Below are 14,210 nucleotides of genomic sequence, written 5' to 3' on the forward strand. Positions count from 1 at the left end.
TCAACAGTCATCTCAGACTCCTTGCTTTGTAAACCACGCAGGAATTGTTTCTAATAGGAATCATTCTAACCAACTGAAAACAGTTACTTACATAGCACCTCTGCATCAGTATAGTACTTGCAATTCCCTAAGTTAAGGTACAGCTTAGAACCTGGTTTCATGCTGTGTTCCCACTATACGGATGGTCCCTCTTGGGAGCACCATTTAGCTTTGTCTTAGGGACTATATACCAGCCACTGATTGTATGCCATCAAAGAAATACTTTATTTTGTCCCTCATCGTAGATACTACTACCCTAGTTTAGTAATACAGAACTACCACATGATCACTATTTAAAAAGTTTTGGGTTAAGCACTGGAGAATTTTCGTAGGCAAATTCTTCTGTGTGGGCTGGATCATTAAACACTCCAATAAAATCTATTTCCAGGAAGAATGGACCATCCACTTTATCAGCCAGGGTGAATCCGATAGAAGAGATCTAAATTTAAAATACAGAAATTGATTAAAATCACATGCACGAAAGGTACTGATGTTTGTTCCTGGAGCTTCCCATTCCAAGAGGTGATGGCTATGGCTGCATCTTTATACTATCAGCCCTTAGCAAGTAGAGCATAGTTCCCAGAAGCTGTAGCGAATTATAAGAGGAAGTACAGGTCTACTTTCCACATTCCACTTCCTCTCCTCTTCCTTTAATGTAGTGTCACTAAAGACTGGTAAAGGCAGCATGGATGCCTAACGGGGGTTCTTGATGCTCTCCTGAACTCTTAGTACTGTTCCCTTACTTTAAAGCTAAAATAAAAGGTAGGCATGCTGAAAAGAAGACCATAATGAAATTCTCCAGGACAGGGGTTTGGCTCAAAGGATAGGTCTGTGTCGACACCTATGCGGATATAAGGGGTGGCCATGAGTAGCAATTTCCACCTTTCCTTTGCAAGCCTTCAAAAATGGACTGAACTCCTCCTGACAGCAGTTCTGTTTCACTAAAGGTAATATACTTCTGAGTCAAAGTAGAGGACAACGTTACCTTGTCAAGCAGGAGTTGGTGCTGGGCATCCCGGATTCTCCCTTGATTAGAGAAGAAAAATTTGGAGAATGGAATCTGAAAAAAGAAGAAACCATTTACTTCATACCCAAAATATAAGTAACTGAGAACTTTGTATGTAATTGTAATGATAAAAAAATAATAGTTTAATTCTCAAATTATTTAATATATGCAGTTAGGACAAGTGGCTAGTCATTTGGATCACAAATAATAGAACTAAGAAAATGATTAAACAACCCAATAGAAAAATGGGGACGGAGAGAAAAAGACACACTTGTGAAGGAGCACAAATTATTGCATCTCTTTCAGAGGGCAGCCAGCAACTGTGGCAGGCAGGATTCTGAGATGGCCCCCAAGATGTCCTAATTCTAGTGCACACACCTTCTTCAAGTTATTCGAACACTAAACTCAGTGTTGCTATTATGGAACTGGGCAGGAGATCCTCGATCAGTTGACTTTTATATAAGGAAGATTACACTTGAACCCATAAAGGGGACTTGACTGGTGAAAGATTAGAAGCATGAAAGGGACTGGGGGCGGGGGGGGGGGGGGCGGAATGGATTCTCAACTGATGGCTTTGAAGACAGATGGAGCTAAATGGCCAGGAATGCAGGCAGCTTCTAGGAGCTGAGAGTGGTTCCCCAACTGACAGCCAGTAAAGAAACAGGATAACAGCCCTTCAAGTCACAGGAACTGAATTTAGCTAATAAACAGGAATGACCTTGGAAGATTCTTCCCCAGAGCCTCCGGAAAGGAGTATAGCCCAGCTAACACATTGATTACAACCTCACAGGACTCTTGAGTGTTGAACCCAGATCTACTGGGTCCCAACTTACAACCTACAGAACTATGAGCTAACAAATATGTTTTTGAAGCTGCTATGTTTATGGCAAGTTTTTTACGTAGCAATAGAAAACAGCACTATCTAAAAAAAATCTGAAATGCTATAACTTTGACCTACCAATTTCACATTTAAAAATTTGTATTTCAGATAAACTCTGACAAATATATCAAGATATAGCTTTTTCTAATAGCACACACATAAAAATACCTCCACAATATATTAGTCAATAAGTAAGATAAAAGAAGTAACAGGAAGGAGTGATAAGCACCAGCCGAAGCATGTGCATGAGATCTAGAGACATGTATGTTTATCTGGTTCATGAAAAAGTAAAATATAGACAAAACTAGCTTTTTTCTTAAAAAAATTTTTTTTAAATATCTCAAAACTGTAATAATGTATTTACTATAGCAACTGTTAACAACTAAGTGACTATCAATACAGGATTTATTCAATCAACAATGGGATATCTGCCCTGGCCCTGGCCCTGGCCCATGTGACTCAATTGGTTAGGGGTTGTCCTGCAAGCCAAAAGGTCACTGGTTCAATTCCCAGACAGGGCATATGCCTGGGTTGCAGGTTAAGTCCCCAGTCAAGGTGCATACAGAAGATAACCAAATGATGTTTCTCTCCTTCTCTTTCTACCCCCGTGTACCTCTAATGAAAAAGTTTAATTTTTCAAATAAATAAAATATTTAAAAATGCAATGGGTTATCCACATAACAAAAAATACCAAAAAAAAAAAAAGAAGAAGAAGAAGAAGAAGGATGAAGAATAACTCCCTATAGTAATATGGAAGCTCTCCAGGATCTACATTTTAAAAATATGAACAGGTACAGAAGATGCACAGAGTATGCAATTTTTATTTATTTATTTGTAAGACTTCACTTACTTTTAGGGATAGGGGAAGGGAGGGAGAGAACCATCAACTGGTTGCCTCTTACACACCCCCAGTTGGGGACCTGGCCTGCAACCCAGGCATGTGCCATGACTAGGAATCAAACCGGTGACCTTTCAGTTTGCAGGCCAGTGCTCAATCCACTGAGCCACACCAGCCAGGAAAAGAAATAAAAATTTTGATGATTGTAAATTATGAAGTATTTATTTCTCTTAAGGGAGCCTTTCTACTAAGTTTGGGACATCAGCTTAGTAGAGTTGCCTTGAAGAAATGATACAGCAGAAACTTAAAAAAGAAATATCTACTTAGGCTCAAAGAGAGATGTACCCACTTAGCATGCACCTGGCCATATTCTTACCAAAAATATTTTTTGGTTAGTAGGCTAAAATTTATATTAGTCAAAGAAAAAGTCAATTATATAAATCTTGCCCCAGGTCCTCTTCGTTTCCTTCCCACACCTTCCAATACAGACTAATAAGAAAGAAAAAAAAACTACAATGTAACCATGACCTCAAAAGTCCTAATTTCATACACAGTAAAGGCTTGTGCTGTTACCTTGACCTCCTGCCAGTAGGGCCCCCCACGGGTGAACATGAAGTAACTGTACATCTGATTCTTCCTCTGGATCATATCCATGTCTTCCTTGATATTCACCATCCAAGGCCGACCATCTCCGCGGACGCGGAGATACAGAGTGTTGAACTGGGACCAGTCGTAAGGTCTCTTTATGTCAAAAGGGCCCTAAGGTGCAGAAAGGAAAGTTAATTTCACTTCATTTTCCACTGTTATCAAAATGTGAGTCATCGCCTTTTACAGCAACAAAAGGATCCACTAGCTATTTTTTCTTTTTCAGCTGTTACCATAAGGAAGCAGATAAATTTGGTGATTCTTATTTTAGTACCAAATACTGACATAGTTATATGTTTCTAAGGTAATGTTCGAGACCGGACTGCCCCAGGAGTTTACATGGCGTAGGCACCCACTTGTGTCACTGTGTGGAAAAGAGTTACTGTTAGGTACCTTCCTTTCCTGGTCCAACGCAGCCATGGCTTCTGAGCAGGCCGTTTAATGACAACTGCCTTCACGAAAATTAGAAAACTGAAAGACCTCAAGTTCTAAAATTGGTATTTTTATAGCAAGTGCTACCATTCATTGAAAACTTTTATTAACCTGGCACACAAAATTTAATCCTCACAACAACCCTAGGAGACAGGTACTATCATTGTAGTCCATTTTATAGATGAAGAAACTGAGCACTCAATTAATACCAATAAATCCAGTACTGTTTAACTCCAAAATCTGTGTTCTTAACAACTACCTATTCTGTCTCTCTTTCAAAGTGGAATTTAGTGTTAATTTCCAAAGGTGTTTACTTATAGCGATCTCAGAGGTAATCTGATTTCAAGAAAACCAGTGTGCAGATATGAACTATAATTTTGGACAAGTTACTAAATCTCCCCAAGGCTCAGTTTCCTCATCTGTAAAATAGGGATGATCATACCTTAAAATATTGTTGTGAGGAATAAAGGGGATAATACACATAAACTAATCAGCACAAGGGCTGGCAGGGTATACTTAATAAATGTTTTCAATATTTTCCATTATTCCATAGTACATATCTAGCCATAGAATTATTTCCTACTATGGGCTGATTAAATCCATTTTGTAGATTTTCAGGGCCTGAAAAAAAATCCTGTATGCATAGTTTGTTGCTTCTGAAAGAATTCCTACCTTTCTTTTTCACCTTCTGGTGAGAAGGAGCCTAATACTACTCATAACATTTGTCTTTCTCTTTGAAGCACAATATACAAGGGGCTGTGGCCAAGGCCAGACATGGGGACCTGTCCGGGGCAGCCCTGAAACAATTACCTTGTCAACAGATCTGCAAAAGGCTATAGGTCAGTGGAGAAATAAATGAACTGACCTAAGTAACTTTCAAAATACTGTTCTTGCCCTGGCTGCTGTAGTTCAGTGAATTGAGCAGGTCCTGTGAACCAAAGGGTCACCGGTTCAATCCCAGTCAGGGCACATGCCTGTGCTCCAGGCCAGATCCCAAGTAGGAGGCGCACAAGAGGCAACCGCACATTGATGTTTCTCTCCCTCTCTCCTTCCTCCTCTTTCTTCTTTCCTTCCTCTCTCTCTAAAAATAAATAAATAAAATCTTTTAAAAAAATAGTGTTCTGACTGGAAACTATACAGCTAAATAAACTGTATTCTAGTTGGTAAAGTTGTTTCACAGAGTTATGGGTTAAAAATTCTGAAACTGCTTTACATGTTTCTTCTGTGACTTTGAGTCAGAGCATTACTATGAACTCATATTTAACTTACTATGGACACAGAAATAATTACAGACATGTGTGTTCCCATGGCTGGTATGCATACACATACTTCCTAGGTATGTCCACTGAGACGTCCTGGACTTAATGTCAACCCAGTAGCAACGAGCATATGCAATGCCCAGATCTTGGTTTCTAATGCCATTTTCCATAAAAACAGAGCCGGGGCTCCTTCAAGAAATGGCTTATTACAGCGCTGGGCCAGGGAAAATACAAGGTGAGCCTGAACATCTTGAAGAGCCAGAAAGTGCTCAGAAAAACAAAAAGACGGCTGCAGATAGGAGGGAGAGGAGCCAACCTAAAAGAGCTCCCAAAAGCCAAAGCTGGAACAATTTGAGCAACAAAATAAATAACATAGTATTGGATTATAACCCAAAGTATGAGTTCATACTAAATGAATAATAAATGTGAGAGAAGAAACAAATTTCTTCTGAAGAATCCCAAATAATTTATGCATATACTGCACCTTCCAGGAGATACAACTTCAGCCCACACCCTTCCTGACTTGAAGGTAGGGTGTATTTAGTGACTTGCTTCCAAAGAACGTGGTAAAGAAAGAAGAAAGTAACTGAACGATGAAGTAACCTGGCAAATACCACCCTGACCAGGTGACCAAGGCTAACACGTCAGTGATAAGTCATGTTGCTGGCATGTACCTTTCCTATGATGTGATGCAAGGGACACTTACACTCCGTGTCGTTCTTCCTAAAAACCCACAACCCCAGTCTAACCAGGAGGAAACAACATCAGAAAATCCCCAACTGAGGGTCATTTTACAAAATGCCTGACCAGTATTCATCAAATCTTCACGAAAAATAAGAAAAGACTAAGAAACTATCACAGACCAGAGGACTAAGGAGACATGACAGCTAGATGTAATGAGGGTTCCTGGATCAGAAAAGAAATATTAATGGGAACACTAGTGAAATCCAAAGAGAGTCTGGAATGAGTTAGTAACACACTGACGCTGGTGTCTTAGCTGTGACGAATATACCCCAGCAGTGTAAGATGGTAAGGACTGGAGAAGCTGGGTAAGAGCCACACAGGAACTCTGCACCACTTAGCAATTTTCCTGTCAAACTACAAAAGTACCCTTAAACTGTTTAATTTTTTTTAAAAAGCCACAGCCACTGTAAGGAGCCCCTGGCCATTACAGATCAGAGAGCCCCGGTCCACAGCCTACGTCAGAGGATACGCAAACCTCCCCAGGTCGTGGTCCAGTGTCTAACCCTCGAGGCTCCTCAGACATGAGAATGCCCCACTGGGGCCCAAAGTGGTGCCCAGAAACAAGCAGCCCCTCCTCAGGAACTGCCTCCCCTGGTGCTTCACTCTACACAGTGGCTACTTAGCCCCACACCAGATGAGATGCTAGGTGTTCTCATTCACAGGAACAAAAGCTCTTGGCTACAGTTCACGCCACAATGAAGTTCACCCCAGTTCACTAGAAAACTCAGGTTCCTGGGCCTCACCTACCCGTTGGACCCTGGACATCATTGCACAGTACCCACTGCGGTCACTCTCGCCGTCCTGAGGCGCCGCGGAGCTCAGAGTTCCGTACAGCAGCGCACTTTGGTTATTCTTGCCCATTTTCAGGAACACTTCACTTCTGCCTCCAATTGTCTTATCCGAAGTCACTGTCCACTTATCCAAATCTTCTTTTCCACGGAACTGCCAGACCACTTTGGCCTGTTCCATCAAGACCTCATGCAGAGGGCGGCCTTCGGGCCCTATCCAATGATTCACAATATCATCCTTCAAACGCCTCAAATGGTCCTTTATTTCATCTTTAATTGCTTTATCAAAACTAGCTTCAGGCTTGTCCTCAGGAGAAGTTATATCCAAAGCGACTTCTCTCTGGTGATCTCCTTGTAAACCCCCTTCAGTGTTCCCCTGAGCGGAAGCTTTGCCAGGAGTAGCTACCGGTTTCTGAAGACCACTAGAACAATAGTCTGCAAAGCGAGTACTCAAAAATGGACGTGAGGCATCACTTAGCTTCAGGCATTTTCTAAGACTGTAAGTGCCATTCATCCACTTGTGAACCAAAGCCATGGTAAGAAAACATCAAAACGTGAATTTCTCCCTAAGCTACCATGGAAAGAAGCTTCAGCCAATAGCCCAATCCAACCTGTAATGGAAGAGATATTGAAGAGTTACCACTACAGCAAAAAATACATCACAATTTCAAACTCAACATGGATCATGTATCATTTCATGAACTCATTTTCAAATTCAATAAACATTTACCCAGGGCTTACGATGAGAACACTGGCTGCACTGCGCGTACTGCATCCCACTGCCTTGTCAAAAACACCAAAATGAATATAAACACAGGTCCCTTCATGGAGTTTATAACCAACCCCAAAATAATTCGAGTATGTGTTTCATAAGATTGTATCAATTTTTAAAAAGCTTTTACTTTTAGAGAGAGGCAAAGGAAGGGAGAGAGAGAGAAACGTGGATGTGAGAGAGAAACTGATTAGTTGCCTCTCACACACCCCCAACTGGAGGTCTAGCCTGCAGCCCAGGTGTAGCCCTGACCAGGAACTGACCTGGAAATCTTCCAGTTTGTAGGATGACACCCAGCCACTGAGCCACACCAGTCAGGGTGAGACTGTGTCAACTTTAAAACAAATTTTTACGCTCTATTTTGTTTACTTGCTTGTTTTGGGTTTGTTTATTTGTTTTCATTTTTTGTTTCTTTTTTTGATGACTCCACCGCAATGGGATTTTTAAAGAAATAATTGGTTTCTAAAATAAAGTATTCACCTAATTCATTCCAGGGCCTAGGCTAACTGACATAGTAGCACTTCATTTAAAAAGGGGGGACTTAGAGTGCACACTGTGTATGGAGTTAGAGAGCTTGGATGGGACACCGAGCTCTGCTCTATACCTGGCCCTGCTCTCTTACTGGGTTGTATTTGTGAATACTGACAGTCCCGTATGGCTAAACCTAATAAAGCTGTTTACCCTCAAGTAAAGCAGTTGATGTTTTAAGGTCTCCATTCCTTGGGGGTAAGGTTGTGTTAACACCTCCCCTACCTACCTTAAGGGAGTCTTCTGAAGATCAGATGGAATGGTGGCTATAAGAGGAGTCTCTGATACAGTAAGTCTAACAAGATCCCCAAGATTCTTCATGTCTAACAAGCTCCTAGTCCAAGGCTCACACTTTGAGAAACAAGGCTTTGACTATCAGTCACTATTGGAGCTCCTCAAAGATAGAAACTAAACATCAGTAGCACAATACCATCATATTTAAGCACCAGTCTTAGTATTTTCAAGTCACCTCAACATATATTATCCCATTAACGCACAGATGACTCCTGTAGGACAAGGCAGGTAGCTATGTCCCTTCTCCAGCAAATAGACACGAACAGGTTAAGTGACTTCCCTCAGCTCACAATGCTAACAGTAAAGAAGTGAGAACTAGACTGCTGGCCTGAAGTCCTTCCACTAGAAGTTGCTGCCTCTCTCTATGTAAAGGATTAGCGATGTAACGTCTATAGCTCTAGTAAAATAATAACTTTGCCTCAGCGGCAACATGTAGTAAGTGTTGGCAGGAAGTGCTGCCAGAACCAGGAAGACTAAATAGTCCCCTCTCCTACTTGTTCCAACTGCCTCTAAAAGGAAATAAAATATGTAATGCCAGTTTCTTTGTCTTTGTCCTGTCTTGGCCCTAGAGACCAGGAGAGAGAAAAAATAAAAATGGAAACACCCACTAGTCAGAACTCGGTAGTGAATTAGAAACTAAGTGGAACATTGAAAACTTAAAAAAAAAAAAGTCTCTACAATGCCAAATCCAGTTCACCTGCCTCACTTGCCTAAGGGTCTACATCAAAATAAGACCCAGACTACCCTAATTACAACACAGGACTAGTCGTACTTCCCAGAATGCCCCTCCTCCCTCGTTCCCCACATTAGGCGAGCCAGCACCTCCTCTGTCCTAGATCCCTCACTGAACTCTGCTCCCTGCCTCCAGGCATGCAACCCCATCACATCCCACCACTCAGCATCTAGAAGAGCCTAAAACAAACTAATCATTAATATTCTCTGATGAAAACCCTCCAGAGGCTCCCTCATGATCTTAAAAATAAAGCCCAACTTCTTCCACAGGGTCTACAAACTCCTCCAGATCCATTGTCTGCTCATCTCTCCAGCCTCACCGTAGCCATACCCCACTCTGTGCTCCAATCACAGAGGACACTTGTGGTTCAACGAGCACCACTCCTACTCCCTCTGAACTTCAGGCCTTGGCCCATAGCTAATCCTGGGCCAGGAATGCCTTCCACTGATTTTGCCTGGCTAATTTATCCTTTGGACTCAGCTTAGATATCCTCCAAAAATCCTTCCTTGACTACTCAACTCCACCAAGACCCACATCCCTCTGATGTGTTCTCACCGATTCTGGGCTTACACTTTCCCTGCTACAGTCACTGACAAGTTCACTTGTCAGTCTACCCCATCAGATTGGAAGTGTCTTCAGGGAAGAGATTATCTTCATTATGGTACTTCCAGCTCTCAGGATGGTGTCAGGGATGCAGAAGGCCTCTAATATCTGTTGAACAAATAATATCTCCACATTTCTTCACCTCCATCACTAGCGTCATAGTTCAATGCCATACTGCTTCTTACTGGGACTACTCTAATTCTCGTAACAAAGGGCTTCTCAAACTTTAAAGTACCTATGAATAATCCGGGGATTTTGTTAAAATGAAGATTCTGACTTATTAGGTAAAGAATGGCACCTGAGATTCTGCATTTCTAACAAGCTCCCAGGTGATGCCCTTGTTATTGGCCCATAGAACACCCTTCAAATAGCAAAGTCCTAACACATCTCCCTGGCTTAGATCCCCTTCCAGTTCACCCTTTGCCTGACAACAAAACGGATTTTTTAAAATATGATGGCACTCCCCTTATACTAATGCAGCAACTTCCCCCAGAAATTCAAACTCCTAAAATGGTACACAAGGTCCTCCAAAATGCATCCAACTGCCTGGTCTAACTTCTCCATACATCTGTGGGTAATACCCTCAGCTCTGTTAAGACCAATGTGATCATGTCGGAAAACAGGGGGGGAAAAAAAAAGACTGTTCAAACCACAAGTACCAACAAACATTCTACTACCCTGGCTAATAGGAGTGACTGCTGTATCACCACCAGTCACAGCATTAGCCTCACTCCAGGTAAGATTCTCTCCTAGATAGTATTTAAGATACCCAATCAGAGAATTAACTCCACCTCCTGACTACTTTCCCCAAAATCACTTAACACAAGTCTAAATCCAATATAGTTGCACACAAATAACATTTCAGTCAACTATTAGGTTGGCCAAGAAGTTTGTTTTTTTCTCTACAATGGCTCTAGTAGTGCTTAGTTGTCTTTAACTTCATTTAAAACAATTTGTTAGATTGTATTGTGCCAGCTGTCATATTAGTGTGCATTAAAAAAACTTATCAAAATTGGTGAATTTTTGTGTAGCCATTCTAACACTGAAAATAGAAGAAAATACACATTTTCACTGTATTATACTTTATTATTTCAAGAAAAATAAAAACACAACTGTAATGCAAGAAAAGGTTTTTGCAGTGAATGGAGAGGGTGTCATGACTGACTGTGTCAAAAGTAGTTTGCAAAGTTTTGTGCTGGAAATTTCTCACTGGACACCACCCCATCATCTGGATGGGTAGACCACTTGACAGTCAATAGCGATCAAACTGAGACATTAATGGGGAACAATCAATGTTATACTATGCAGGAGATAGCCGACACAGTCAAAATATCTAAATTATAAAGTTATTTGTGAAAATGGGAAATGTGTCTTTTATTCTACGGAAAACTAAATGGACCTTTTGGCCAACCCAAAACAAACCAAGTATATAAAGGTGGTCCCATAAGTAAGACTATAATGGAGCTGAAAAATTCCTATCACCTAGTGACATCATAGCCATCCTAATGTCAGAGACGTAGTGCAGCGCACCACTCACGTTTGCGGTGATGCTGGTGTAAACAAACCTACTGTGCTTCCAGTCATATAAAAGTATAGCGCAATTACACACAGCAAATAATTGATAATGATAATAAATGACTGTTACTGGTTTCTTTATTTACTATGCTTTTTTGTCATTAGAGTGTACTCTTTCTACTTGTAAAAATAAAAAAGTTTGCCATAAAACTGTATACTGTGCTATACCATCAGCAGCCTCTTACATCTTGTGTTCAGTCAAGAGACTGCATTTTTTCTTGTGCTTGATTTAATCTTGTGTTGTTTTGTACAGTGTCTACTGCACAGGTTTATAAGGTAGGAGCAACAGACTATACCACATAACCTAGGCATGTAGCAGCTAGACCATGTAGGTTTGTGTAAGTACACTCTGTAACATTCAAACAATGACAAAATCACCTATGGATGCATTTCTCAGAATGTATTCCTGTTGTTAAGTGACACGAGTCTGTAACAAATCCCTCCTAGCACCCTCTTAAACTAAGATCCCCTGTGGTTTCCCCTGGTGTGTATTACAAGGAGTAATAAACCCAACTTGTTGCACAATAAGCACCTTCCTGGTGGCCTCTGACTGTGGGTGGCATTGACACTGCTCCTCCTCTACAGTCTCCTAAGAACCTGAGCATACCTCACAATCCTTACATAGTATTAGAGTACTGCTTTCGTCTGTCTACCCACTAGCCTGACCTCCTTAATCTTAGGCACTACGGCTTGAACATAACTGATGCTCAATGATGTCTGAATAAATGAAAACCATGCAAACAATATGTTTTCAGGCCCTGGCTGGCGTAGCTTAGTGGATTGAGCGTGGGTTGTGAACCAAAGTGTCACAGGTTCGATTCCCAGTAAGGGCACATGCCTGGGTTGCAGGCCACGGCCCCCAGCAACCGTACATTGATGTTTCTCTCTCTCTCTTTCTCCCTCCCTTCCCTCTCTAAAAATAAATAAATAAAATCTTTAAAAAAAAATGTTTTCACATGAATTACAAATAGAAGGAAACCAGGAAAAGTAAAAAGGTGATCTGATGTCCAGGAATCATAGGTAATATTTAAATTTCCCTCACTGATAGTACGTGAATGATTTTATCTCTACATATACAGGAATTTGGGAGACAAATGATATGCTCATAAAATGGAATTTGTACGATCATAAAAATGATTCTTCTGAACTCCATACATAGCCTACACTAAGCAGAAAACAAGAAGGAATCAAAATTGCATACATGCTAACATTACAAGTATAAAAATGTACAGAAGAAATATTTGGGCGGGATTGGGGGATAAAAGTCTTAAAGTCTTATGTAGGATGATGCGATTATGAGTAACATTCACCCCATTTTTCCAAGCCCTCAGTAATGTTACGTCCCTAACACAACTTTAATTATAAGTGTTGTCTCATATTTTTACCAATAAAGTTAATCCGGTTAACGGATGATCCTCCCGAAGTGGGTATCTTTTGACAGCAACAAAACCCATGCAGAAAAACAGGGCAGTCTTTTTAAAGATTGTATATCCAGAGCTTACTATGTGCCAGAAACTGTTCTAAGCGTATTTTCACTGACTCTTCACAACAACCCTGAGAGATACTACTATTAGCCCAATTACAGAGATAGAAAACGAAGGTTCCAAAATAAAATTGCCCGAGGTCATACAGCTAGTAAGCGGCAAAATTCTCTTGAGCCCGGGCGTCAGGCTCTCAGAACGAGTTGGGGAGCGGTCAAAGCCACTCTGCAGCGCAGTGATCCCCTCACTCCTCACCTTCTCGTGTTGCATAGCCCTCGCCCGTCCCGGGAGCACGAGCCGCGGGCAAAAGCCCACTTGCCTGCCCAGCCGGCGCTGAACAGCAGCTTCCTCCAGGTCCCCAGCTTTTCTCCACCGGGTAATCCAGTTTCCCATGAAAGTCCATCTGCTTTCACAGTCCGGCGCCAAACCAGGCATTTGAATCGAGTTCCGGCCCGATGCGGAGGTTTTGGAATAGCAATAAGGGTCACCAAGCCAGGTGACCTGAGGCTTTTGGTCTACTAGTTTTCCAAAGAGTCGGGCTTCTGCCACTCCTGATATTTCCTGCCTTATGCGAAAAAAAGGGAAGAATGTAGACAAGTTATTCGCCTCTTCCTGCATCCCATCTTTTGACCGCAAACTCCATCCCGCGGCTTCCAAATAGGACCCTGATATCGCCAACTTTCTTTAGCCCGGAGGTGCCAGGGCCCCCTCGCGTCCCATCGCCCCAAAGCCGCCCAAGATCTATGATCTTAGAGAATTGGTTCCTCTGGAATCGCCCCGCGGAAATCTTTGGAGACCCAGCACGCCCGGGGATGTCAAGCCGTCCTACTCGCGGTTTCCCTATCCGGCCGGGTGGGGTCGCCCACTCTGCAGGGTTTTTGTTACTATCTAGTGCACACCTGTTTAAGTACTTTCAACATTGTATCTGAATTGTTAATTTAGTTCTCACTTCCTTTAACACACTGTGAGCTTCTTGAGTCCAGTCTGTGCTGTTCTTCCTGTCCTCAGCACCTAGTACAGTGCTAACAGGAGTTAAGGGCTCAGTCTGAAGTAGAAGTTTAGTGCTCAGCAGTCAACACCGTTCCTCTCTAGGGCTCTGAAAAGACCTCATCAAATACAATTACTTTTTCCAAGTTTCCTTCATCATCAGTTTCCATGCTCCCACCTCTTCCTTCTTGAAATTTTGTTCTCATTTCTCTAGTCTCTACACTTGCCTAACTCTCCTACCTCCTCAAACCTTCCCTAGTTGCCTCCTTCACTGACTCTTCTTTCTCTTCCCACAACCTTAGAGTTGTTTCCAAGGCCCAGACTGCGCCTTCCTCTTTTCTAGTTTCAGAGATGAGTTATCTAAAGACTGTGATAACCTCTTTCCCTACACCCCAGTAAACATTTCCAGCCTCTCCATAGCAGTTCCAGCAGTGGGATAGACCACTAGGTACGTCTAAAGTTGAACTATCATATTTACCTACATTAACTCCTCCTATCATCCCTATTTCTGAAAATGCCCATGTCCTTTTAAACTGGAAATCCTTGGCCTATCCTTGACTTCTCCTCTTAAGACCTCCTCTCGCCCGCCCTAAATCCCATGGAGCA

At 41.8% G+C, this 14,210-nt stretch overlaps 1 protein-coding gene across 1 annotated transcript; it reads right to left on the minus strand.

Moving 5' to 3' along the window:
• Positions 1 to 245: 245 nt before the first annotated feature.
• NDUFAF1 (NADH:ubiquinone oxidoreductase complex assembly factor 1) lies at positions 246 to 13,017 on the minus strand. The gene is made up of 5 exons (XM_045823044.1): positions 12,873 to 13,017; positions 6,591 to 7,242; positions 3,337 to 3,522; positions 1,025 to 1,099; positions 246 to 478 (listed from the first exon to the last, which is right to left on the minus strand). Exons 2-5 carry the CDS (start codon positions 7,164 to 7,166, stop codon positions 329 to 331), a joined length of 987 nt encoding a protein of 328 aa, XP_045679000.1. The 5' UTR covers positions 7,167 to 7,242; positions 12,873 to 13,017; the 3' UTR covers positions 246 to 328.
• Between the last annotated feature and the right edge of the window lie 1,193 nt (positions 13,018 to 14,210).

This window comes from Phyllostomus hastatus, unplaced genomic scaffold (genome assembly GCF_019186645.2).
Source record: "Phyllostomus hastatus isolate PE091 unplaced genomic scaffold, TTU_PhHast_1.1 phas_scaffold_501, whole genome shotgun sequence".
NCBI classification, from domain to species: domain Eukaryota; kingdom Metazoa; phylum Chordata; class Mammalia; order Chiroptera; family Phyllostomidae; genus Phyllostomus; species Phyllostomus hastatus.